This window comes from Sprattus sprattus (genome assembly GCF_963457725.1).
Source record: "Sprattus sprattus genome assembly, chromosome: 5".
NCBI classification, from domain to species: domain Eukaryota; kingdom Metazoa; phylum Chordata; class Actinopteri; order Clupeiformes; family Clupeidae; genus Sprattus; species Sprattus sprattus.
The window spans coordinates 36,871,597-36,898,386 of record NC_137924.1 but is presented as its reverse complement, the minus strand read 5'-3'; the positions used below and the strand labels follow the sequence as shown (position 1 = coordinate 36,898,386).

Sequence of the window (26,790 nt, the reverse complement as noted above, 5' to 3'; positions counted from 1 at the left end):
TCGAAATGATCGGAATCATGCAGAAATGACACTCGTAACACAGATAACTAGAGAAATATGAATATTTATTTTATAATACATAAATATATATGATTATTATACAAAAAAAATAATATTTTTTTAATATTTTTTTTTTTGACTTTTCAAAATGACAGGTGAGGCTCTGCCTCCCCTGCCTCCTATGACTGCACGTCCCTGGTTTGAGAGTGGGTTTGTGTGTGTGCGCATGTGTGTATGTGTGTGCGTGTGCATGTGTGTGTGTGTGTGTGTGTGTGTGATGTGTGTTTGTGCGTGCGTGTGTGTGTATGTGTGTATGTGTGTATGTGTGTATGTGTGTTGAGATGACATCTGTATATTTTGATATACATACCCTTACATGAGACATAAAACCGAATAGAACAAAAATAATTTGTCTCTAACTGAGGACCATATCCTTTTTTTAACATGTCCATGCATACTATGTTCATGTACATACAGAGCTTATGGAGAATATCTCTGCGCTGAGCACCGTGTGTTTGTGTCTGTGTCTGTGTGTGGGATTTACTGCTTGCCTGTGTGGGTCATGTGATGTTTACTAGACAGATGCCTGTGATGAATTGATAATGGAGAGGCGTGCTGTGGTTTGGAATGCTAAACCTTCAGTCTGCAGTGGAGGGAGGGAGGGAGGGACCTGCCCTCTCCTTTCCTCTCCTTTCCTCTCCTCTCCTCTCCTCTCCCCTCCTCTCCTCTCCTCTCCTCTCCTCTCCTCTCCTCTCCCCTCTTCTCCCCTCCTCTCCTCTGCAGTATGCGTCCTGCTCCTGCTAGCAGCTCCCACTGCCCGTGGTGCACAGCACAATCTCATAACAGGCTTTCATGCTCTCTCATGCCTCTCCATTTATTAGATGGCTTTGGTAATTTCTCTTTCTCTGACATGTCTTAGACTGTTGAATAATGTGCTATATGTACATTATAACATACTCTTTCCTTATTCTCCTTTCATGCTGTGCCTTAGTAAAGCTCCATTATCGTATCCTTCTATGTCCTTATGTGTTTATGTATGGATGCCCTTTGATCGTGTCAGGCAATGCATGTTTCTTCTGGACCAAGCAGATCCCCATTCTCAGCCGTTCTCTCCGTATGTTATAGTCTTCCTGCAGAAACAAGCGTTGGTGCAACTCTGCTCTGTCTACACCTCTTCCACTTATCCTGTGTATTCAGTATTCAGCTCCTGTTCTCTAGGTCCTGTGATTCTCATTTCACATCCCCCCTCCCTCCTTTTCGCTCTATCTCTCTCTCTTTACTGCTCATCCTTATATCATCTTCTCCTTGGTCTCTCTCTCTCTCTCTCTCCCTCTCTCTTCCTCCTTCTCCAGCTGCAGTGGCTCCTCCTCTCCCTCTGGATCATTCATCAGTGATAAGCCTTTCCTTTCCTTTCCTTCTCTCCCTCTCATCTCTTTTCTGTTTCTACCCCTCTTTACCCCTGTTCTGTTCTTGTTTCCCTCCTCCTCTCTCACTTTCACTGCCTCCTCTCTCTCCCTCTCCCTCCCTTTTTCTCTCCATTCCTCCATGCATACGTTTAGCCCTCCCCGTCTCTCAATGAAATGAACACACAACAAAATCTGTGACTGGCTGGAATCAAACAGACGCATGCTCTCTCTCTCTCTCTCTCTCTCTCTCTCTCCCTCTCTCTCTCTCGCTCGCTCTCTTTCTCTCTCTTTCTGTTTCTCACTCTTCCTTTACCCCCTCCCAACCTTTTCTGCCTCTCTCCCTTTCTCCCTCAGTCATACTCACATGCTCACTCACTGATACACATACACACTCACACACTCACACACACACACACACACACACACTCACACGCACACTTGTGCCAACAACCGCTTTCACAGATACAAATACGCTTGCAGGCTCCGCGGCAGCGCTCCATCAAACCCACACACTGAGATACACACACACACTCACACACACACACGCATGCACGTGCATCCGATAGTATGCATGCATGCTCAGACACAGACACATGCGCTCACACACACTTGCAGACGCGCGCGTGTGCCGTAGCTCAGTCAGTCAGTGTGTGAGTGAGGCTGCTGGCACCTCTGGGATGAGGTGATGTTTTGGGACAGGAAACACGGAGCCATGGGCAATACCCAACGCCGGGCCAAAGGGAGACACAAAGTCAAGGGGGCAACAGGTAACGAACACACACACGCACACACACACACACACACACACACACACACACACACACACACACACACACACACATGCATAGGTGCCACTGGATGCATTTAGTTATACTAACAAGTATGTACATACGTATAAGTAGGCTGGAGGTGTGTGTAACATCTTGTTAGTTGTGCAAAACTTAAAGCTGTGTGTGTGTTTGTGTGCATGCGTGCGTGTGCCTGTGTGTGTGTGTGTGTTTGTGTGTATTGTCACTGAGGAATTGTATTCTTGATTTTACTGAAGCAATTCATGTGTGTCATGTGCATATATAATTTAGCTCTGTCTGTTCCATCTATCTTCCAAGCGTCTGTGGAGTGTGACTGTCATTCCTTTACTCCTATGACTCCAATCTTATTTTCCTACTGGCTAAGGGACAGAGAGAGAGGAAGGAGCAGGGGGGATGACAACCCCTCATAAATCAGTTTCCTTGTGCACTGAGTAGAAAAGGGGGAATGGAGACAGGGAGAGGGAGAGGGAGACAGACAGAGAGAAAAGGGAGAGAAGGCTACAGAGGGAGTAGAAGGATAGTAAGGGAGGAGAGGGGACGCACGCTATGGCGAGGTGCTGAGGGGGGAGACAGTGTGACAGGGGCTTTCATCTGCAGAGCTTAGAACATTCTCATCTACACACAACACGTACTCTTGGAGACCGGGACTAACACATTTAGACACACTGACATATGGACATATAGAAATATATTTGAACAAACACACAGACACACAGACACACAGACACACAGACACACACACACACATCACACACAAACACACACACACACACACACACACACACACACACACAAACACACACACACACACACACACACACACACAGACACACACACAAACAGACACAAACACACAGTGTTGCACACTTATGGGAATAGAGGTGACCTGGTGTGGACGTCTGGCAGAGCAGTCATCTTAATGGGATTTTCAGATTCACGCTTACATATCTCTCTTTTTCTCTCTTCCTGTCTCTCTTTCTCTCTGTCTCTCTCTCTCTCTTTTCCTATCTTTCCTTCTCTGTCTCTAGCTGATTATGGTCACTGATGGTTGTCACTTTGTCAAGCGTATGTCCATCTCTCTGTTATCTGCCCAGTGCAGTGTGATTCTCAAACTGCTTGTTCATTGAGGTATTCCTTAACACTCTCAGCCGACGGAATCTTACAATGTAAATTGTTGTGGTATATAATGGTAAAACATATGATATAATGGTTTTGTGGTATATTATAGTATAATTTATGATATAATGGTATTGTAGTTCATCTCAATTGGCTTTGCTGGGCGTGTTTGCTTTGCATTTGCTGCAGTGCTCCAATGCTTGGCTGCACATCCCTTGATCCCTATAAAAGAGCACCATATGGAAATATACATTGCAAATGTTTGGAGTATGATGTAACCATTGGAGTATTTGATATGCAGTGAACATGATGTAGGTAACACTTTATGTATTTACGGATTCTTGAGCCTGTATGGTGTCGGAGGATCAAAGCTCATTTCATGTCTGTGCACTCAAGGCTTAGAGTATGAGGTGCTGGAGAGTCTAAGCGTGGTTGTTAGCATGAGCTACGATTGATTATTAAGCTCATTTTAGCACATGTAGCTTTTTCATTCATGTTTTCTTTTGCCAATGACGTCATCTTCCAACAGAGGGGCTGGACCCCTGCATTGAGAGAGAGAGGAAGGGAAGCAGATAGAGAGAGAGAGAGCGAGAGAGAAAAGACAGATTCAAGAAAGGAGACAGGAAGGGGAGGAGATGGGAGGAAAAGGGAGTAGAATGGTCGTGGAAAATAGAGCGGGAGACAGAGGGGGGGGGGGGTCATGAGTGGCCATGTATGACTGAGCAACTGTTGTCATGGAAACGGACAGGTGGTAAAGACAGGCTGTCAAATGTGTGTGTGTTTGTGGCCGGGTGAATGCATTTTCTATGTGAGGGAGATTGGTGTCGCCTGCTGTTATTCATTGATATATTTTTAATTATTTGATAAAGTATGTGAACATGGACATTTAGCAGCTCAATGGAGCGCTCATCCAATTAGACAGATTCATGTCAAGCTTTGACACTGATGATTTTTGCAATGATGCAATGATTTTTATGTAACTTAAATTATGAATGTTAAAATATTCATGTGCCTCTTAAGGTTTTAATTGTCTCAGATACCCCACATTGTACCTATAAAAACCTCTCTTACGTTCAGTTGTGGACGTAATGCATCATTAAATGTCGATAGAGATATTTATAAATGGTTGATAGCGAATGCTCATTTAAAACAACGTGATTCTTGTTGTCAAGATTGTGCAAAAAAAGTACACAATTTGGTCCTGTTTCATGTTGAGACAGATTAGGGAGCAGCTGAATGTTGCTGTGACAACACAGATAACCCTGTGTGCATGCTGGTTGGACGCCACATTAGTTCTTTCTCCCTCCATCACACTATAGTTTACTAGAGTCATTGAAACCTTGCTCAGGGTCACATGTTACTGGACTGGACAGTTTAATACATGTGTGGGTGTCTATGCGCCTGGCTGACACACATGTGTGCATGTATAAGTATGTGACTCGATGACACATATGTGTGTGTGTATAAGTATGTGACTGGGAAGCCAGTTGTGGTGGTGAGGTAGTTTAATGATGAATGGCTCGCTGGACTATCTGAGCTTACAGTTTTCCATTACATTTCAGGCAACTCAACTGACAAGAATTTCCTAGCATATCCATATGGCATTTGCCAATATGTATTATAACCGTAGTGTGTGGATGTACAGTGTAGACAAATGGTGTATTTGAGCCTTTTTGGATATATTGATGTTGATTGTCTATTTAATGAACTTGTGCTGCCTTGTTTGACTTTGAACCACGAGTGGGATGGGAGCGCTGTCTTCCTATTGGCTGCTTTAGTGTTGGAGCAGGAAGGGATTGTGAGTTGAGGAAGGAAAGAGCAGGGCAGTGCTGACAATGGAGTGTATGTAAGTGTGTGTGTTTGTGTATGTAAGTGTGTGTGGGTGTGTATGTGTGTGTGTGTGTGTGTGTGTGTATGTGTGTGTGTGTGTGTGTGTCTGTGTGTGTGTGTTTGTGTTTGTGTTTGTGTGCGTGTGCGTGTGCGTGTGCGTGTGCGTGTGTGTGTGTGTGTGTGCGTGTGTGCGTGTGTATGTGTGTGTGTGTGTGTGTGTATATGTGTGTGTTTATGCGTGTGTGCGTGTGTGTGTGTGTGTGTGTGTGAGAGAGAAAGAGAGTATGTACTGTATGTGTATTAGTGTGTGTATGAGTGTGTGTATGGGGGGATCCTCAGACCCCAAACACTTCCTGTCTTTCCCCAACAACACATTGGAGGAAGCATGCAGTCTCCTCCTTCCATTCTCTCTCTCTCTCACTCTCTCTGTGTCCCCCTCCCGCTCGCTCTCTCTCTTTCTCTCTGCAGTTGTCTCTACAGCTTCTTTTCGATCAGTGTCATACTTCTGTTCCATTCCCTCGTAGCTTCTCATCTTTCAAACCCCCCTCTCCTCACTGTGTCCCTCCTTCCCTCGCTCCTTCAGTGTTCCGCTCACATACTCTAGACTGCAGTAACTCTGGTAGTCTACCCCAGGCTGTGTTGTGTTCATGCTCACTGGACATACAAACGCTGGAGATGTTGAGGAGCGCAACAGGTAGGATTACAGATGAAAGAGCAATGGGAGTGATATACTGGCTTTAGGATTTAAGACTTTGCAAAGATTCTGCTTGTTTTTACAGGATGTTAGGATGTTCATATTGTATGTATGGTCACATAAGGATATTGTGTGTGTATATATATATATATATATATATATATATAAAGAGAGAAAGAGAGCGAGAGAGAGAGAGAGAGAGAAAGAAACGTTGTTAATACAACCCTATTGAATTGATTGATGTTGTATCTTTGCTCCTCCGGACTTTTCGCTTGTTGGAATTCACCTTGTGTGTTTCCTTCACAAAATTAGTTTGGAGTGGCTATCTTAGATTTTGTATCTATGTTTAAAAACTTCTGTATGTGTGTGTGAGTGTTTGTGTTTGTGTGTGAGTGTGTGTACTGAGGCAAAATGTGTTTTTGTACATGGTTTGAAGTGGTCTCAACTTATTTGATGGAATCTTGGCACACCTATGAGAAAGTGACCTTGGGGTCATTCGAGGTCATGGTGGTAACACACACACACACAAACACACACTAACACACTTCTTGTTGGTTTAAAAAAGAAAAAACCATAAGCTTTTTCATTTTTTGTGCATGAAAAGACCATACATTTTTTTCATTATGTGACAAATGTGACATTTGATATGTGAAATTGAAATGTGATATTTGACATGTGAAATTAAAATGTGATATTTGACATGTGAAATTGACATTTGACATTGTAGCTTTAAGTGGTCTTTTCCACTGTAACTGATGGCACCTCTATAACTACAGCAAGGGTTAACTGTGTAGCTTATTTCCATGTAGCGTTTGCTAAATACACTAGCCTACTACTCAGAGTTTGGTAAATACACTAGCCTACTACAGACTGTTTGCTAAATACACAAGCTTACAACTCACTGTTTGCAAAATTCACTAGCCTACTACTCACTGTTTGCGTTCTCTTTGATTTAAGAAGAGTAAACATACATGTACATACATTCTCCTGGTGACGTCCCACATTATGGGGGATTGATAGTGAACCCTGTTACTTGGATTCTGATACTTACTTTGTTACGTATCTATAATAATGTGAGTGTATATACAGTAGTATAATAATACATAAGACTTATCTATAATAATATGAGTGTATTTACAGCAGTAAAATTATACATACGACATCTAAGAACACACACAGATACTCTCACAGGCACTTTCACAGATATGCTCAAAACTGGCCATGACTGGCTGGCTTATTATGTATGTAAAATGAATGGGGGAGAAATTAAGCCTCATAGAATTTTTATGTAAATGAGTTTCTAAATGAAGCCGTTGAGTGTCACAGCTCTTACTGCCAGCTCCTGTGTGTGTGTGTGTGAGATCACTCCTGATGGCAGGCTTTAGTGTGTGTGTTCAGCTGCGGTGAAAGAGAGGCTGGGTAGTATAGAGGAGGAGAAGAGACAGGGAGGTTAAGTGTAGACTACCAACTGGCATATGTGTGTGCATCTGTGTGTGTGTGTGTGTGTATGTATGCATCTGTGTATATGAGTGTGTGTATGTGTCTGTGTCTGTGTGCATCTGTGTGTGTCTGTGTGCATCTGTGTGTCTGTGTGTCTGTGTGTGTGTGTGTGTGTGTGTGTGTGTGTGTGTGTGTGTGTGTGTGTGTGTGTGTGTGTGTGTGTGTGTGTGTGTGTGTGTCTGTCTGTGCCAATGCACATTTAATGTACCGTACTTGTACCAGCGCCCAAGTGAAATCTGAGCCAATGAACGTCACAGCCTCAGAGGTTAATGAACAAATGAGATGTGTTCATGGTGTTTGTTAATGTGGGTAGCAAAGGTTTTTAATCAATCATTAATAAGTGCTACAAAGAACGTAAGATACTTAAGATAGGTCAGTACAGGTTAAGCACTCCTGGTGCCATATCAATTATTATTATTGTGTAGCAGAGATGGCAAAACACAAGAAACAGGGGATATTAAATTAAATTTAATATATTTATCATTAATTATAAAACAAAGAAAGCCCACTTGCCTTCACTCTGCAGACACTTCTTGTTTAGATTGATGTGCTGATAGCTGATAAAGGTCAAGTTCCATGGCTGTATGTTCAGGCTCTTAGAAGGTCTTGTGACTGGAGAGATGTGGTCCTCCTAGCATGTAGAACACATGTGCTCATTAAACTTTACTAATTGGTCGTAACTACTGTATGTTCAACGATCCCCAGGGAGTGGAAAAGTGAAGATATTCAGTTAAGCTTCAATCTCCATATGGCAATCTTTATTTTGGCTTTGTAAGTGTGTGTGTGTGTGTGTGTGTGTGTGTGTGTGTGTGTGTGTGTGTGTGTGTGTGTGTGTGTGTGTCTGTGTGACACTTCTTTAACTTCTCAGTCAAGATTGCCTATTCTGTTGCTGTCGGTTGCCTTGTGCAGTCCTGCGTTTTTGCATGTCCTTTTTTCTCTTCCCTTCTTTTCTTTGGCCTCTAAAAGCATATTCCATCCCTCCATGTGTATCCCATCGGCCCCGTTTAGAGTCCTAGTGCGGCAGGCTGAGTAGAAGCTGTGGTGATGTTTACTGAGGTCAAGGAGAGAGTGCCAGCCCACTCCCCACAGGATTGTTGTGTGGAGCTGAGTGCACTGTATGCTTTTGCCTATGTCACTGTGTGTGATTCTACTGTATGCTTTCGTGTTTTTAAGTAAACTGTCGTTAAAATTGTGTGAACAGGGAAGTGATAATAACCACACCCTTTCATGAGATCATTTCAGGTTTAGTCCACTGTTAGGAATCCTGTGTGGCCTTGGGAGTTTATTTCTTTAAATCTCTGTATGAGGCAGGAGTGAACTCTATTATACTTGCCGTTACTTTTTTATCTATTCTATCGTACCTATTCCTCCTATTATCCCTACTCTCCTTTTAGGTTTTAGTTTAAATCATTTAAAAATGAACTATAGCAACTGAAATATCCAAATAATTTGATGAAATGTTTCACAACGGCTATGCACTGTGTTTCCCAGATACTATCCACTAAAAAAGTTAAAGTTAAAGTTAGCGTGCTAACCAGCTAGCCTCGGTCCGTCTCTTTCGTAATACAACTTTGTACCTTAAGAGGCCTTAGTCTAGATATCTTTCAATCATATTGTTTGTTTACTTCAACGACGGGAGAGAAGATAGGGTTGTACAAACGTAGTAGCAATATACATTGCCCCCAATACGCTTGGAGTGATAAGTGCAAAATTAGAAAGCCTAGTCAGGCTTACATAGAGCCCCTTTAACCAGGGCACTCCTGATATCAGACTCATATAAGCCCTGATCCTGCCTTATCAGGGCCACGGCCCCAAATTGTGAAACTTCAGGGTTATTCACTTTCCATAAGGGCCCCATGCTAAGATACCATATCCAGAATGACTTCACCAACTGTACTCCTTTTAAATCCATATATAATAACATTTATTCTGTCTGCCTGTGGCGGTATTCAGGAAGTACATCAAGAGTTTTGTGTCAACTCTGCTCCTCAGACAATGGGCCCTGGAAGTCATCAGGACAGTTTCCCATCCTTACTCATGTCATTATGCCAGTCTGTCACTGACATGCCTTCTGTGCCATTTTGCCGATTCAGTTTGGATGCCTCATTTTCATGCATTGTATCGCACAACTTCCTCTACAGAGTTGGTCATTCTTTGGGATAGTGTTAGCTTTGTAAAACACAACACACCCAAATTGCCTGGGGCTTTTGTAGCGGACATTGAACAGGCTTGTTAGGGCTTTTTTTCAGTTGAAGCACAGCCAAAGAAAATCAGACTACTGGCAGCAGGCTGACTAGATGACATCATAACGGTATCTTCCTGTGGGATTGGTCAAGAGGCTTTGTATAAACACAGCCAGAGTGGGAAGACAGGAGAGGACTCTTAAAAAAAATTGTCTTATCAACCAAAGATTTCGCGACCCCCCTGCAGGACCTTCTCGGACCCCCTGGGGGTCGCGGACGCCCTGTTGAAGACCCCTGGCATAGAGGGTGCTGTTCAATCTTTCCTAGTTCTAACTGACCACATGCACCTAGGGTTCATTTGGGAAGTCAAATGCTTAAATCCACATCAGGCAAAGTAGGATCTCCCCTTTACAAAATTTCACTTCACAATCTCCTACTGTCCAGGGTGCAAGGATACAAAATCTGACACTCTTTTTAGGCAATTCTTGGAGGCAGATGGTAATAGCCCATCTAATAAGATCATTCCAGACTCCATCATCATTGCTCCTGTACAAAGATCTTCATAAGAGCCCAACAGACAGGTCCTCCATCTAACAAAGTGCCTCCTGACAAACCTTTGACCAAGGGTGTTGTCACTCAGAGTTCCTTAAGTGAGGGCAAGCTTCTAAACTAGTCGGTCATCCTGGGGTTGACAGTAGCTGTAGCTGCTTGCCAAGCATGTACCAAGAATCTGTGACCAGGAAGCCCTAATACCTTCTTCACTCACTTCCCATCCTCGCCCATCCTTGGTCACACCTATCAGTGGATTTTATTACTGGATTCCATCCCTCCTCAATCCTTAATCATGTTTTTTTGATTGTGGAGACTTTGACTTACTTGGACCTAGTGGCCAGATATTTGGAACCCTTTAAACTAAGTTATTCCTCAGACTTTGCTTTGCTTTTTGGTTTGACTGCTCTGTTTAGGTTGTTGTGTTATTATCTCTTTTGAGAAAGATCTTCTGTGCTATCTGACACCTTTTTGTATTCTAAGTTTTCTCTGTGCTTATGGGTTCTGTTTTTCTGCACTCATTGACCTGTGACAGAAATAACCACTGTGGATGATGTTACCATGGAGAAAAAAGAAACAGAATAAGAAGTGTATATTAATGCCATGACTGTGAGATCTCATCATCCCTGGTCTGTCTCCAACCCATGAAGGCCTAACTGGCCTGATCATATTTTCCAGCCCTAGGCTAGAGCTATGCTGAGGAACCAAATGACTCTCATACACAGTATGAGAGTCATTTGGAACTCTGTGCAGTGTTTCAGTATAGACGACTACATTCATTGTAGCCATTGTAGAAAGGCTAAAAAAGAACCTCACTGTAAATATTGGTGAGGATTAACATCACTGTGTATTATTAATTTTCTCTTGTACATAGTTGCTTTTCAGACATTTTGGTAAGACACTAGTTATATTTCAGAAGGTGCATGCTGATTGTTGATAGCTTTGCTCTCACTTATCATAATAACACCCAAACAAATCTGCCATTCCTTCTACAGAATGGGTTGTAAGCCCCACTCCAAATCTTTATATTATTGTGTGTGCTTGGCTCGGTGTGCCGAGGGTTCCAGTCAGATACATCCCAATAAGGTTCAGGGGAGTGAGAGGGAACATTCTGAGCATAATTGCTTCTGGCAGCTCCCTCCCAGTTATCAGAGGAAAAAATGGCCCCCTCTGATTTATTTTCTGTGTGCAAACACTATAGCTCTAATACTCCCTTTTCATAACAGAGAAACAGAGTGAGTCATCACTGTGTGCAGATAGTAGAGTACTAGCCTAAAGTAGCCTAAATGAGAGTCCTGATGTGCTGGTAAAGCTCTTGTTGCATCACCTGGCCTGTAAGGCTTGTCCTTTTCAAATTGTAGGTCATTTAAACTATTTCAGCCAATCAATACATCAAGAGCATGGAAGGGGAAGGGAGGGGTTAAATTTGACTGTCTGTTGAGCTCAAACCTCAACAGCCTTTCACCAGAATCTCGGTCTGTGCCTTTAGGTCAAAGACCTCCAATCCACTTTAAGCCCTGTCTTTAATAATGTTTTGCTGGTTTCAGAAATCATTCCCACTCATATTTAGTCCATATTTGACTATGGTGGTCTCCAGACATGTATAAGTCTGCTGTGCAAGACAACACTGTAACAGTATACAGTATTTGTTTTCTGTCATCCATCATTACCTTAATGAATCCTAATCCATGTTCTCTATCTTGTTGTTTGCCCTGCTCATAGTTCTTTATGGATGTATCTCTTGGAATGTCTTTTCCCATCTGCCCATTGGAGTCTTTGATATTTCGCCATCTGGCCTAGAGGTTAGAGACATGATCTAATTAAACCCAACAAAGCCTTGAATCCGCCATTTTAACATGTTCTACATACTGCCCGTCACTAAGCTAAAAGTCTACATGTTTTTCTTTATTGCCTCTTTCTGTATTAAAGTGATTCATCAAGCCAGTAATAGATATTTGACTAATTAGATGTGTCATAATAGCCAATGCTTCTGAATGGAGATGGACGTCAGCTCTATATGCTTTGCCTGGGCTAAGAGAGCGAGGGCCTCTGCTGACTCTACTCTACTGCCACCACCATTCTGATTCACAGCACACACACACATATGCCATGAACTGATCTGAATGTTAATAAAAAGATGGCGGAAAAATGTGGTGTGCTTGTGCACAAATTTGTGTAATGCGGTGTGTGTATGTATGCATTTGGGTTGCAATATTTTTTCCTTCATGGCTGGTCTTTAAGCAGTATTGTGAAAAATCTCATGCTGGTGATGAAGAGTTTAGTTGGCTTATTTTAGCCCACAGGGGATGTGGCATTAGTCACCCTGACTTTAACTTCGGGGTGAAATAGCATTCACTGTTCAAATAGGAAACTTGCATCTTTGTGTTGGTTCAGACCACACTATAGTAAGACTCTAGAGGTCAGGTGAAGTCAATGGCTTTCAGTATTTTGGTCCTCCTCATACTCTCTCTGAATCTTTCCACGCTCATTATTTGAGTTGTGAGTTTTCATGTGAAATAACATGCCTCTTTAAATTCAATAATTCTTCACAAAGTCGAATATCTTCTTGTATCTGTTATATTTCACAACCTTGAACTCCTCTAGGAAACCAATATATGAACATAAACCAGGGAAGAATTCCTCATTAGTGCTTCAGTCCTTGTCAACCAATCCCTTCAGGACTTATGTGGTGAAAGACTACTCTATGACAGATGTCTTTCTCTGATGCTTCTTCTATTCACTGTGTACTAAGTAGTGCTTGATGGCTTCTTCATTTTCATCTCAAGCCTTTCAGTCTTTCAGCTCCTCTAAATCATTTGGGTTATGTAAGAGCAAAGCGAGCATCTTAATTCTTCCTTGGAGATCTGCAGCTGAACTTGTAATTAAATGTACACATTGAACCACATGGGGCATGAGCAGTCTCCCCTGCTCTCTCTTCTTCAGCTTAATGCCTTGGTGACATCGCATGTGCCTGCAATACACAGAGGCATAGAACATGGTGAAAATTGGTGATTTCTGTTTTCAAACCTTTTCTTTACTTTGTGTCTCATCAAAGCCATCCTAAGGGATACTATTCCCTGAGATTGGCTCCAATATAATCTAATGCCATTGTGTTGCACCTTTGTAAATGTATCTGTTTTTTTATCATCCATCATGGGGCTGTATAATGAGTGTAAGTTTAAGCCTGATTTTAGTGAGAAATAGGGAGAGGGACTGTGATGAATGATCAGTATTGCTCTGCCCACAGGAGGATAAGTGGAACACTGTAATTGAGACCCTGTCTCTGAAACCAGTGCTATTACTTAAAACACATACTCAGGACAGCATCACCAACTGCCTTCTTTGAGTAAAAAACATTGATTAACATGTCGATAAAAAAACAAACACACTAACTTATTGTTTGAAACAAAAAAGTCTCCATGTACAGAACCAACAAGATGTTGCTTTGATCTGTTTGTCTGCCTAAACCACGCAAACACATCAGATCACTAATGAATGAATTGTTATAATGATTACAGTCTCACCACCGTTTGATTGGTTAGGTAGAAAACACTTCTGGCATCACGCTTTAGCTTTCATTATCAGTCCGACATCTCTGGGTATTAACCATGTAAATATTATCCATTTGTATTTATAAATGTCCCTCCCTCCCTCTCTTCTTCCCCCTACATTTATCTTGTTCTCTCCCATTCTCTCTCTCTGCATCTCTCCATCTCCTCCCTCTCCCCTCCCTCTTTGCCTCTCCTCCTTCCTACCAGCCAACACCAACTTGGACTCAGAGAGCAAGCGAACGGCCCACTTCCAATCGTCATGGCAACAGCATGTGAATGTGTTCGGCTCCTGGAGTAGGCCGGAGTGTGTGCAGGAGCTGCATCAGGAAGCTCAGCTCAACCTGCAGAGCCTGCTGCAAGGTAAGGAAGGCTTCCTGGGGGAATGGAACCATTCTGAGGGGAATGTGACAGGTAGTGGTGCTCAGGGCGGCACAGGGAACGGGAAAACAGCTATCTCTAGCGTAGAATATCTGCTGATCCTCCGTGTACAGAACCATAGCTCTGGAAACGTGCGTGTCTGTGTGTATGCGTGTGTGTGTGTGTGTGTGTGTGTGTGTGTGTGTGTGTGTGTGTGTGTGTGTGTGTGTGTGTGTGTGTGTGTGTGTGTGCGCGCAAGGTTTTGTTGATATGTGCTATTTGTGCATGTGCACGTATGCATGTGTGTTCCTCTCATGCCTCATGTTGTGTTTTAAGAAGTGGTCTTTCTATTCTTCCTCTGTTTTCCTTCCATGATCTGTCACCATTTCTTTCTCCCTCACTCGCTCCCTCTCTCTGACTCATTCACCCTCGTGCTTACCCTTGCCTGTGATCTATTCGATTTATTGTGATTTGTGGAAGACATACAGTCTCCTCTCCCCTGATTCTCTGCCTCCCTCCATACGATTGAATGAATGCATCGATGCAGACGACTGGTGTGTGCATGCAGATATTGTCTTCCTCCCTTCTCTCCTTTCTCTCCTGCTGGTCTCTTTGCCTTTTCATTCACCATCCCTTTCAGTTTGCCTGTATTGTACACCCCTAACCGCTGATGTTGACCGATGCATAAAGGATGAGACACTATGCACAGCTTGTGTTTGTGTACCAGTGTTTGTGTTTATTTTTGGATGTGTTGCTATTTTGTACTGTATAAATAGCTACAGCCTCTGTGTACTATATAACCTACATTGATCCCCAAGCCATGGCACTCAGCATGAACAGTTTGTATTATTATAAAGCATTAGCACGAACAGTGTACTATTATAAAGAATCAGTATGAACAGTGTGTACTATTATAAAGACACCACCTAGTTAGAGGTGGTCTGTGTGTCCACCTGACTCAGACCAGTAGCCCATTATGTAAGTGTGTAAATCTGCACATTCTTCTTCATTAGTGGCAATGTTAATGAAGAGCAATTCAATTTATGTTTACTTGCATTTAAATATTGATTTGATACAAGTGGTATCTACAATACATCAATTCAAATAAACAGGGGCAAACAGGAGTTGACATTGGGGTGTCAAGTTTCTAACACTTAAGTGTAACTTTAGCCTGTTTTCTGATCTCTGGAATGTGGCATTTTGCTTGCAATACTCTAGACCTGAGAAATGAGACATTTCAGTCATCTGTTTAAAAATGTTCTAATACTTTACCAGCCTACATCTGAGGGACTCAACCTGTAGAACAGCTGGCTTGAACCTTGAAGTAGAGGAAACCAACCCATAAAGCATAATAAGTGTCTGGAATAAGCCTTACGAAACTGTGTTTGTATGTATGTGCATGTGAATTTGTAGAGAAAGAGATATGAAAGTTATGCTTATGCTATGCTGCCAGATGAATGTTTAAAGGGTTCTTTTTTAAAGTTAAGTATTTATTTTCTACTTGAGACATGATTTCTAAACTGTTCATTTACTCTATTTTCATTTATATATGCACACACACACACATACACACATATATATATGGACATAACAGAAAACTAAATCCAAGACCTTGGCTTCCAACCAAAGCAACGTAGAGAAAGGATTGTCTTGGCTGCTCTACTTTTATCCGATGTATACAGTATGTGTGTGCACACTTTAAAACCAGAGATGAACTTGCTCTAATGACCTCATAAGAATGGGAACAGGGCTGTAAGGCAACCTGGTGCTGTACAGGCCTTAGGCCCTGGCACATCCATTAAACAGTAGGCATGGGTTGTCCAAATGGACCCAGTCAAGAATTCATTCAGGTTAGCCCATTCTCTAAGTGTAGCCAGATATCCTGAGCTGTGAGTAAACAAAGAGCATGGATGGCCTTAACCCACAAACCCGAATGGATCCAAACTGTGAATGTTCAATGATGAAGGAAGAATGGAATGAGAAACAAATAAGATGAAACGGCACAATCAAATGACCTCAATGGACAAGAAAAGAGGCATTGTCCCCTCCCTACCCCCGCCCCCTGCTCCTTAGCTGGAGACACAAGAGAGAGTGACCCATTTTTTCATATGAAGGGGGTTTGAAGCCTCATCTGGTTATGCGTTCAGTGGATTTGTTGTTTTCATAGGCACAGTGGGCTTATGAACACTCGGGTGCGTGCCTCATGACAAGGCCTGCCTGTCTGGACAGGACTCACGATTGGCTGATTGGAGAAGAGGCAGCACTGATTGGTTGTTTGGGACAGGAGATGTTTGTCTCCAATTAGGAATCAGCTGACAGGCCCTAGCTTGGACAGTTAGGGGAAAGGGGGAGGGTGTGTCTCACATACCTTCAAACCTGTGAGTCTCAGTATTCTGCTGCCCTCTTGCCTTCAAACACTACCTGGTCCACTCCTCAGATCGGCCTTCTCTCTGGTGTGTATGTTTAATCAGTCAAACTACTCAGGTTTAAATTGGTATTATATTTTGTCTGTTAAGTTTATGTTTCTGTGCATAATAATGTTTGTGTTAAGCAGAGTGTATAATCAGGTTCTATCAGATTTTCATATAGGTGCTATTAAGAAACATGTTTGAGTACTTGAGTCAACAGTTGTGGGGACCATATACTCAAGTACAAAAATGTATGTGCAATACTGTGTTTAAGATAGTGTGGATTGTTTTGGAAGGTTACTGTTTTAAATAGAAGAGAAAGTTACCTATGAGTCGTGCAGATGGAGCCATTCAAAGTGGATTATGGGGGGCTTGGTGTGGAATGCCTTGCCTTAGGGTGAGGAGAGATGCTTTGTCTTGCAAAACAGCTGTTGGCCTTCTCCAACTTTACCAAATAGGCAAACTAATATACCACTGCAAGTGCACATATATAAAGCCAATTTATCATTCAGTCTTTTACGAGTCTGATTGTTATGTCAACTTCCGTATCCGGCAGTTTCAACACTGTAATACTTAGTCAATTCAAAGGAATTGAGTTGAATTTATTTCCTAAACTACTAAAATGTAAGAGTCAAGAGTAGAGGTGAGACATGGGTGATACCATGCCAGTAAACAACACTAAGACCATACAGGGGAAACAGCTTGTTTGGCATTACTAGGGCAGACTGGTAGAACAACAGGAGAAGGTGAGCTTTGAGATCAGTTTTGAAGGCGGATATGGAGAGAAGGTCACGGAGGGATTGTGCATCATCCTCTTCTAATCTAGAACCCACCAGCTGTGGCCATTCTCAAAACTCAGTCCTCCATACTGCAGGAGCTCAGTGAAAAGAAAAACAATGTGTATAGCCTGCCCCCTCTGGGCAACCTGGAGCTTTTGCTTGAGGCTATTGTTGACTCAAGTGGCATTCCATTTTTTCAAAGCACCCGCCATTGCTAAGCAACCCAAGTCTGGAAGGGAGACATCGTTGTTTTGCTATAGAGCAAGTTCACTTCCCCCCTTGAACTACGGGGTGGTGGAGGAGAATGGGGGAAGCAGGGTGTGGGATTGAAAGGGGGGGGGGGGGGGCTTTAAAATGGGAGGGGTAAAGGAGGGGTCTGGGGAATGGCTGCAGGGTGTGGGATGGGGGTTTAGAAAGAGCTGTTCTGGAATGAAAATGGTAAAGGGAAAGTTACACAGAGAGAAAATAAGAGAAAGAAAGGCAGAGAGTGAAAGAGTCAGATCAAAGCTACAGTTTAGTTTGGATTGCTCTCACTGGCTCTTTCGCTAATGCTCATGCTATTGTGTGTTTTGTGGACAGACTTTGAGGAGCAGCTCTATGACAACAGAGTGACGGGACAGACGTTCCGCCACCCCTCTCAAAGCTCAGAGGACACTTCCACCACTCTCAGCCGATCTCCTGGAGCACTCAACAACAAGAAGCCTGAGTTCATCTTCCTGGTAACTTATTACTGTTTTTCTGTTCTGTTTTCTCCGTCACATAAGATTCCCATGTGCACCTTGCCAATGTTACTTGCCATGAGTTGGCAGGATAAAATAAAAATAAATAAATGGAAAGAATTGCGACCAATGTTTACCTTGTTTATCATTATTGTTTTTATCATTTATTCTCTTTAAGAGTTAGTTACACATTTATTATGAAGCATACTAGGAAACTGACTTGCCTGTGAATCAGAAGTGCACCTATTCCAATTTTACTGTAAGGTTATGTTGAGATACTATTTGGTGTCTCTGTAGACACTATTAGATTTATGCAGTATTATGATTATTCATTAAAGCCTTTATCTGATGTTTGTGTGCATGTGTGTGTTTCTGCTCTCCACAGCCAGCAAATAAGCAGTTGTGTGAAGATGAGGCAGACTCTTTAGGGTTCCGTGCCCAAGAGCCCCCCTGTGGGTCAGAGCACCCCCACCTGGGCTGGAACACCGCGCTGGGTCCCCCTGTTGCTGAGAAACCTCGCTGGCGTCTGGGCCGTAACACTCCCACACAGCTGCTGCCCGTTGATGTATCAGGTGCTGGCACAAGACCTTTGTTTACACTATTGAGTACTCTTGAGTGTTTATCTCCTGAGTTTGGTGTAGTCCTCATTATACATAATTGCCATCACTGTAAGATTCTTCTTAACAATTAGTAATAATATTTTTCATCGCCAATGGAAGAGTCTCCCAGTGTTCCTTTGTTTACTTTAGTTACAGTATGTCATATTTGTAGTGACATTTGTGACTTCTACTCATCGTTGAATGGTTCAAAGGTTGTGGAACACATTCACTTTGAAAGCAGCTCTCCATCACCATTGGTTTTCTTTATTTGGGCTCCATTCTAAAGCTTTGGCCCCTCCCTCTCTATCTCTATTATCATCCTCCTTTTTCTTACTCACATCTTCATTTCCTTCTCTCCTGGTGTCCCTCTACTGTTCCCTGTCTCTGTGTCCTCATGCTCCTCCATCCTGTTTGCCACCTGCTCCCCTGTGTGACGCTCCTCAGTGCAGTGGACTAGGTCTACTGTGTAAACACTACTGATGCGGAGCCTGGACTTCCTGGGAAAACTGATTCCCTGAGAGGTGCCACTCTGCCACTCCAGCATGCCAAAAATAATGAACAGGTAGCTGTTGCCATGGCAACTTCAATTTCTTCCTCCTTCAGAGGAGTAACATGCAGACAGAGAGAGAAAGAGACATAGAGGGACTGTGAGAATTATCATGAATGAAACTGGCACACACTCATTCTAAGAAGTGACGAGCCGCTTTGGGCATATTGTCAGAATCCCTACATGAAAACATGAAAGATGTGCTAGCATTGAGAGGGCAAATGAAATGACCCTGAAAAAAAATATTGAGGTGTTACATTTCCCCTGAGGTACGTATAGAAGCATGCATCTATTAAGCAAAAGCCAGTCCATTGTCTTACCAATACTGATCACTTCTTGAAAATTGTGATATTTTTGCTTAGCCATTTACATCAAACTACTCTGTAATACCACTTTGGTAATCTCAGAGAAGACCTCTTTGCCTTCATTGCTCATGACCTTGTCTGCCTAGGCTAAGGAAGACAAAAGAGGTCAAGATGTAATGGTTTCTATCCCCCTCTCACTGCTTACATAGATAGATTTATGATGGTTTAGGGTGCTGTTTCATGCTCACATCATGACAACAGAGGTCTAAATGTCTAGGTAGCCTAATGTGTTATTCACTGGAGAGTTTTTTTTAATAAGTAGTCTGATGTCTAACTCTGTCTGATAAAGAAGGAAGTATGACACCATGGAGCCTGATGTCAAACTTTCAAGCTGACTTTGCCAGGCATACAGGAAGGCTTTCTCTGTGGGTGGATATTTATGAATGTGTCCTTGAAATGAGCTGTTATGTTCATGTATTACAGCTGATGGCAAGATTCTGGCTGTTGACCTGATCCAGGGTGCCTGCTCTCCAGATCCTTCCCAGCCACGGTCGCTACAGCCCGACACTGAGGACTCAGCGGAGCACCATATTCCCCTGAGGAAGACTCAGAGTGACTTGGAGCACAGTGTGCCCCCTTCCCCCAGGACTCCCTCTGGCATGATGGAGCAGGCCACCCTCATGTGCCCCAGCACCTCCTGGAATGGTCCCAAGGGTTCCACCTTCTCCCCAGCCTGGAGCGACTCCTACAACTATGCCCTAGCACCTGGCCCTATGGCCAAGCAGTCCCCCTCCCAAACAGGTAGTAGTGGGGGAGGTGGAGGTGGAGGTGGAGGTTTGCCATGTCCCTCCCAAACCTGCTCAGGCCTATCGGTGAGCTCAAGTTCTCATTCCAGTTCCTTCGCTTCCATCAATGAGACCTCCACACATCACCGAGGGCACACTGGCCGTGTTGGCGTAGTACGAAGGCCTGAGGCCGAGGGTGCTGTTGTCTCTCCTGGAAATGGATATGGACACAATGATCAGGATCAAGTGATTAAGTCAATGCGCTCTAATGCTTTCAAGTTTCGAGAGCGCTCCTTGTCTACACCAACAGATTCTGAATCCTTCTGCTCAGCAGACAATATGTACTGTTCAACACAGGCGGCGGGTCCAACAGCCCATGAAGGAGAGACCTATGCCCTTCACTATCCCAGTGGCAGTTCAGAGGACAGTGCAAGCACAGACAATATGTCTGTGACAATGGCCCCGGACCTGCTTCCAGATGGGCGTTTGCGGACACGCTCACGTAGCATATCCCTGAAGAAGCCTAAAAAAAAACCACCCCCACCTGTGCGCAGTGTGTCCCTGATGAAGAACCTGAGTGAAGCTGCTGGAAGTAGGGAGAGCCATTTCAGGGAGGGTAGACCCAAGAGCCTGCACATCCCAAGGGAGCACCACCTTCAGGAGTCCTTCCACCCAGAGTTCCTTACGGCAATGAAGCTGAAGCCAGAGGAGGAGCTGGATCATACCCACGGTTTTGCGGAACCAGACACCTCAGCTCAGTGCCCCGAGCAGGAACGGGAGCTGGGATTGCCAGCCCACTGGCATCTGAATGAGTGGAAGTCGAACAATGACACATACCACTCACTGTCTGGCTCAAGCACAGCAACAGGCACCACAGTAATAGAGTGCTTGAAGGTAAAAGGCAGCTCAGAGTCCCTTGACTCCCACTCCACGTCCCGGGCCACATCCCCGTCGCAACTCTCCATTGAAGCTGAGGTGAAGGTCTCACCATTCAAGCCCCATGGGCTCATGTCTCCATCCAGTGGATACTCAAGCCAATCTGAAACTCCCACCCCCACTATACCGTCCACCCTCAATACAGGGCCCTCTTTCCTGGGTTGCAAGATGCGTCCCAAAATCCCAGAAAGGAAGTCCTCTCTCCCAGCCACCTCACCACGAGAAAAGACAGCTAGGTCTCGTCTATCCTTTGAGCTCCCCAGCAATCAGCTGGATCTGTCGTCCGTCAAACCCAAACCTAAAGCTGGCCGTCGTCATTCTGATACCTCTGCAGCCAGCAAGCCAGGCAAGCAGAGCCCCAGTCAGTCCGCATTGCCAGTGGTTACCCAGACAGAGTTGCGCAACATTCGACTACGCTCAGTTAGCCGCTCTGACCTTGAGGACAGCCCTGATGGATCCTCTGACATCATTGAGGAGGAGCAAGGACGTGATCTGAGTCCCCCCTACACTCCCGACCCTAAACCACCCAAACCTCCCGTTGCCATGAAGCCACCGCTGCCGAAACGCCCGATCAATCTAATGTTCAAGTCTCCCTCTTTCTCCCCTCTTGCACCTGAGTCCCCACCAGCCTCCCCGGAGGACCGGCCCGTGCCGGTGGGGAACATTTACATGGTGGTCAGGAAGCCCAAGCCCAAAAGGTCACCCCATTCCCCAGTAAGCCCCTTGCCTAACACAAATCAAGAGTATCAGTCCTATCTCCCTCCTCGACTGCCTGAACTGGATTTGGAGCATGGAATCCCCATTGAGGAGGAGGAGGGTATATCCTTGCCCAGTAGCCCTGAGAAAGAGGTCAAGAGCAAGACCCTTCCCAGCCACATGACCATATCTTGCTTAGCTGAGCTAGATAAGAAACGTCCCAAGGTGCCCCCACCGGTTCCTAAAAAGCCCAATGTCCTTCTGCTACCATCCCCATCGTCTGCCCAAACCAACGGAATTGCAAACCAGCAGCTTCTTCCCCCCAGCAGTGATTCAGAATTTCCTGTCAGTGCACAGGAGCCTGCATCAGAACCTGAGGAGGTCCAACATGAAGCTGAAAACCAAGTATTTGAGATCGACACTCCAACGGACTCTGCTCCTCCTCCAGATCTAAAAACACCTGCTGCAGAAACAATGACAGGTGATTTCAAGTTTAATGAAATATCTTCAAAGTGGAGTGGAGTGTTGAATTGTCCTGTAAATAAGGACTATTAACTTGTTTTAATATGTGTGCATGTGTGTGTACTTTATTTAGATACAAGTGAGCGTTATCTACTGTGCCTCGGAGGCTACGGCCGAACACCACCCGTGGGAATATCCCTTACCTACCCCACTCGCACTCGTACTATATTGCTTAATTAACTTGTTTTGTAAAGTGAATATATGGGTACATGTGTGTGTGTGTGTGTGTTCAGATACAAGTGAGCGTAATCTACGGTGTCATCTGTGTTGGCTAATTCATGTCTATTTTTTTATTTAAATCCAAGGAAGCCCTGTGGAGGGAAACTCCTCTGCCAGAGATAAGAATGAGCTTCACATAACTGAAGAGACAGAGGATGCTGTATTTGCCCAGACTCCCTCTCCTCACACCACAGAGGACCTTTTCACCATCATTCACCGGTATGATCAGAGACATGTCACAATCTTCTACACTTGTATATGTATGTAGAAACATTATAGTTCTACCATTGCCCATTAGTAAGAAGTGTACTAATGATTTATGATTTTCATTCAGGTCCAAGCGAAAAGTTCTTGGCCGCAAGGAACCAGGAGACTCCTTTGGCAGTCGGCAGAGCCTCGTCTCTCCAGTAAAGAGCAGCAGCAGTGACCTGCGAACTCTAACCCTGGGCAGCACACCAAGGTCAAGCCTGAGGAATGAGAACTTCATGGCGCTTCTGCAGAAGAAGGGCAGCAAATCTGGCAGTGGAACTCGTGTCTCCGCCATGGAGCTCCTGAAGAGCACAAACCCACTGGCACGCCGGGTCACTGAGTTCTCCCAGCCTGAGCCAGACTCAACAATGACCAATCCATCGAAATCAATCCAAGACTAAATAGCAAACTACAGTAGGTTCTGAACGTGTACCAGGAGAGAAAAAAAGAGTGATTTATGAGGACCCCACAAGGTCTGGATACTCAGATGAGATACCAGTACGCATTGCTTTTTTTTATTTCACCGTTTCACTGAACATGTTTTCAGTAGTGGTTGAGCTTTTTGTTCATCCCAGGAGGTGATACTCCTGGTCAATGGAGAATTTTTGGAATGGATTAGTCTCACTCTTGAGAATGTATACAGCAAGTCATGCAAGAGTCTTTTCTATGGAACTGAATACATCTCCGTGGCAACATTTTGGTACTAAACTATACACTTTAAGGACCAAAATTGTGGTGAGTGGCCAAAATCAAATAAATCAATTTTGTGCCTGCAGAAGAAGAAAAAGAAATCAAGATTCGAGATTTTTGCTTGAAAATGGATTATGCTTATCACACAAAAAACAAGCAAATTTTTACCCACATTCCATGAAGTGTGCCAGGATCCCCTGAAAATAAAGCACTTTTCTCAGTCAAAGGAAGTACAGAACAGATATGATCTAATATTTTATGACAGATTGAAGAAAATGCCATATACATGTATTTCTGGATATCAATTAATCTGTATAAAGCTATACATACATTCAGTATATACTTAAATTATCGACAGATCTGTTTAATCTAAGAGGGACAGAATGATCGCGTGTAATTGTGAGTTTTGTGGCCAATGGAAACTGCCTATTGAAAGTATCCGCATAATCTTTGGATTAAAGCACCCCAACACAATATGCAACACCCGATGACCTAATTACAAATGGATCTTCCCATATCGCTAACAGTGGCCATTCAGTATATGTGTGAACTTTTGTGACGGAACACACTAACAAGGATAAGCCCAAGCTATATCTGAACTGTCAAACCATAACTGAACTGCCAATGTCAATGCTTCAAACAGTGGACCAAGCAGGGTTAATCAGGGCTAGATGGAAAAAGGCTCAGACTGAAGTGGGGAGGAAATTAGTTTTCCTTGTTTGGATGCTGAAATTGTCCAAAGACTGTGTGAGAGGTGACTCACTCAGGGGTTTCGCAAATCTCGGGAGACCCAATATGGTGGTAGGTCCAAGTGTGCCCTGTCTCTAAAAATAGAGAGCGCACTAGTGAACACACAGAGAATAAGAGGATAAGCAGAGCTGGCCCTGAGCAGTCCGCTCCAGCCCTGAGTTACTTTCCCTTCGCTTCTTTCCCTTGCCCTTGTCTTTGCTTTCCCCCCTAAATACCATTGGTGATATATCAAAGGTGCTGTCATAATGAATTGCTCCGTCCGGATATTGGCTGTCTAGTTTAATTGCTGGATTTGTTTATAGAGTGTTCTACTTACAGCAACTATTAGGCAGTACACCAGACTCTGAATCAGAACTATGAATGGGTCTAGAACTGAGCTTTTGGTTCCTGCGCCTTGAGCCCGTCTGCATGGCAAATAGTTCTCGTCCACCTTTAAGCACACCTGATGGTTCTCAGTGTAATCACAATGCTGTTGGGTGGCTCTATCAGGTGTGTTCAACAGATCTAGAGTGTTACTGATGGGTCCAGCCAGGTGTACAGAGCAGGATGGCTAACATGCAGAGCAGGGTTGCCTGAAAAGTAAGATTGAGAACATGCTGTTTAATAGCAGCTTTCTAAAAGTTGTCTTCAGAAAACTGCCATTCCTTTCACTAAAGGCAGATCCAAGCTTTAAGGAACATCATTACCTGGACATACTACTATTGGACAACTATTGGACATACAGCCTACTGGTATCTCCTGAGCCAATCTGGTCTCTATTTCTATGTATTGGTGACTGGGACATAGAATCTGATAAGGGACCTGTTTGCTGAGATTTAGCTGAAAGCAAGTGATCAGTTCTCACAATGAATGAGCTGACTCTCTGACGCAGAAAAAAGACTTGGTGCTATTTAGTCAGAGCGCCATCTGGGGTCTAGGAGAGGTAGCGCCTTGAGAAAATGATCTGACTGTTAACCAGGACACAAATCACAGCATTAGGGATATCTTGTATTTCCTTTTCTGCAAACAACTTTTTCAAGCATTCAAGAAAAAGAAGACTGGAAGTAACAAACACAAATGAAAATGATCTTAATTTTGTGAAGTTTATTTTAATTGTTTGTTGAAATGAAACAAGAAGGTTTTAAATGCCTTGGTATTGCACTTCCGTAGGAGTATGCTGAGTCTCTTTTACTCTTTTTATGATAACTACTCTCAAATCATTGCTATTGTGTACTGTGTGCTGTACTCCTTTACTGTCAAGACGTTTATGGGTACAAGAAGGACGACACAGAAAAAAACAGGACAGAGAGAAACAGAAGAGTGGGAGAGGGAGAAAGAGATGTAGAGAGGAGAGGGAGAGGAAGAAACAATAGTAGGATGCACAAACTGAACTTCAGAGTAATACAGACCCATACACATGATCTCCACATGGAGATGAACACCATTCCTTGCTGGGAAAGAAATGCTCAAAATATTGTTATTCATATTCTTGTGCAGACCACAGTCCCAGTAGACCAGTTGTGGCATTTCAAATAATAATTTGAAAATCCCTGGCTCTGAGTAGGTTAACATTATTATTATTTTTATTTTGATATAGGGACCCTCCTGATGAATCATGTAGTGTTATGTGCTGTGTTTCAGAAGTGGAGGGGTGGAGCATGTGATGGTGCGGAGGCTTATTAAAAAGCTGTGTTTCCATGAAACACGAGTGCATGTAGAGGGTCCTGGTCTGGTTGTGATAGCCTCTTCTATTACTCTTTCATTTTCTTCCTTCTTTGTCTGTCCCTCCATCTTTCTCTGCACTCCTTGATGAGACTCACAGGGATGCATTTAAAAGCGAATTATAATTCCCAATGGGACCGTGGTCCTGCATGAGTGTAGCACACAGAAAGGCTAAAGAGATGAGGAGAAGGGGGGAAGAGGGTGATGAGACTCAAGAAAAAAAGATGAAATGCTCTATGAACCTTCAACACCTCTGAATCAAAGAAGGATGAAAGCTTTTATGGATTATATGATTGTTGTGACGCTATCAAAAACATTCTTAAATACAGAATTCTATGACAGCCATGTATAGCATGTACATAGCAAAGTTACAGGAAGGCCCTCTTGACAGAATCTATAGAGAAGAGTTTAACACAGAAAATAGAATTGTACTTAAGAGGTGAAATAGCACAAAGTGCTCTCTTGCGGTGCAATGTCCTAACAGATTGCCAAAACAGATAAGCTTTATAGAAAAAAACGTTACCCCTGAGAGTAGACATGCAGCAAGGAGGGTGGGTTGGTGAGATATAACTGGGAATTATATTTTTGTTATTTTTATCGTTGGAAGAACATATTTAAAAACTCAACATGTTATTAAATATCTGTCAACAAAACAGTAAGAAAATGTAGCTGTGACATGTAAAAGCAGCTATGCCTTACTAATGTTAAAAGATATAAAATAAATTATTTTTCTTGTGTAACGTCTCGCTTTGCTGTATTTTTTCTTTCTACTTAGTAACTTGTGAGCTATACCATACATTTCTCACAATCAGTACATCTCAGTCGTGACATGAGGAAAGTCCTTGCCCATATGAAGAAAAGAGGTAAGGTCTTCAAAATAAAAAAAAAGA

General features: G+C 43.4%; 1 protein-coding gene across 1 annotated transcript in view; it reads left to right on the top strand.

Annotated features, from left to right (window-relative positions):
• The window catches only part of nhsl2 (NHS-like 2), a 58,109-nt gene extending 31,689 nt beyond the window's left edge, over positions 1 to 26,420 (top strand). Inside the window, exons 2-7 of the mRNA XM_080838712.1 lie at positions 13,846 to 13,998; positions 17,762 to 17,901; positions 18,287 to 18,473; positions 19,836 to 22,250; positions 22,597 to 22,729; positions 22,845 to 26,420. Of these exons, the coding sequence (XP_080694838.1) occupies positions 13,846 to 13,998; positions 17,762 to 17,901; positions 18,287 to 18,473; positions 19,836 to 22,250; positions 22,597 to 22,729; positions 22,845 to 23,160 (3,344 nt within the window). The 3' untranslated portion in view covers positions 23,161 to 26,420. The remainder of the gene's footprint in view (positions 1 to 13,845; positions 13,999 to 17,761; positions 17,902 to 18,286; positions 18,474 to 19,835; positions 22,251 to 22,596; positions 22,730 to 22,844) is intronic.
• The last annotated feature ends 370 nt before the right edge of the window (positions 26,421 to 26,790 follow it).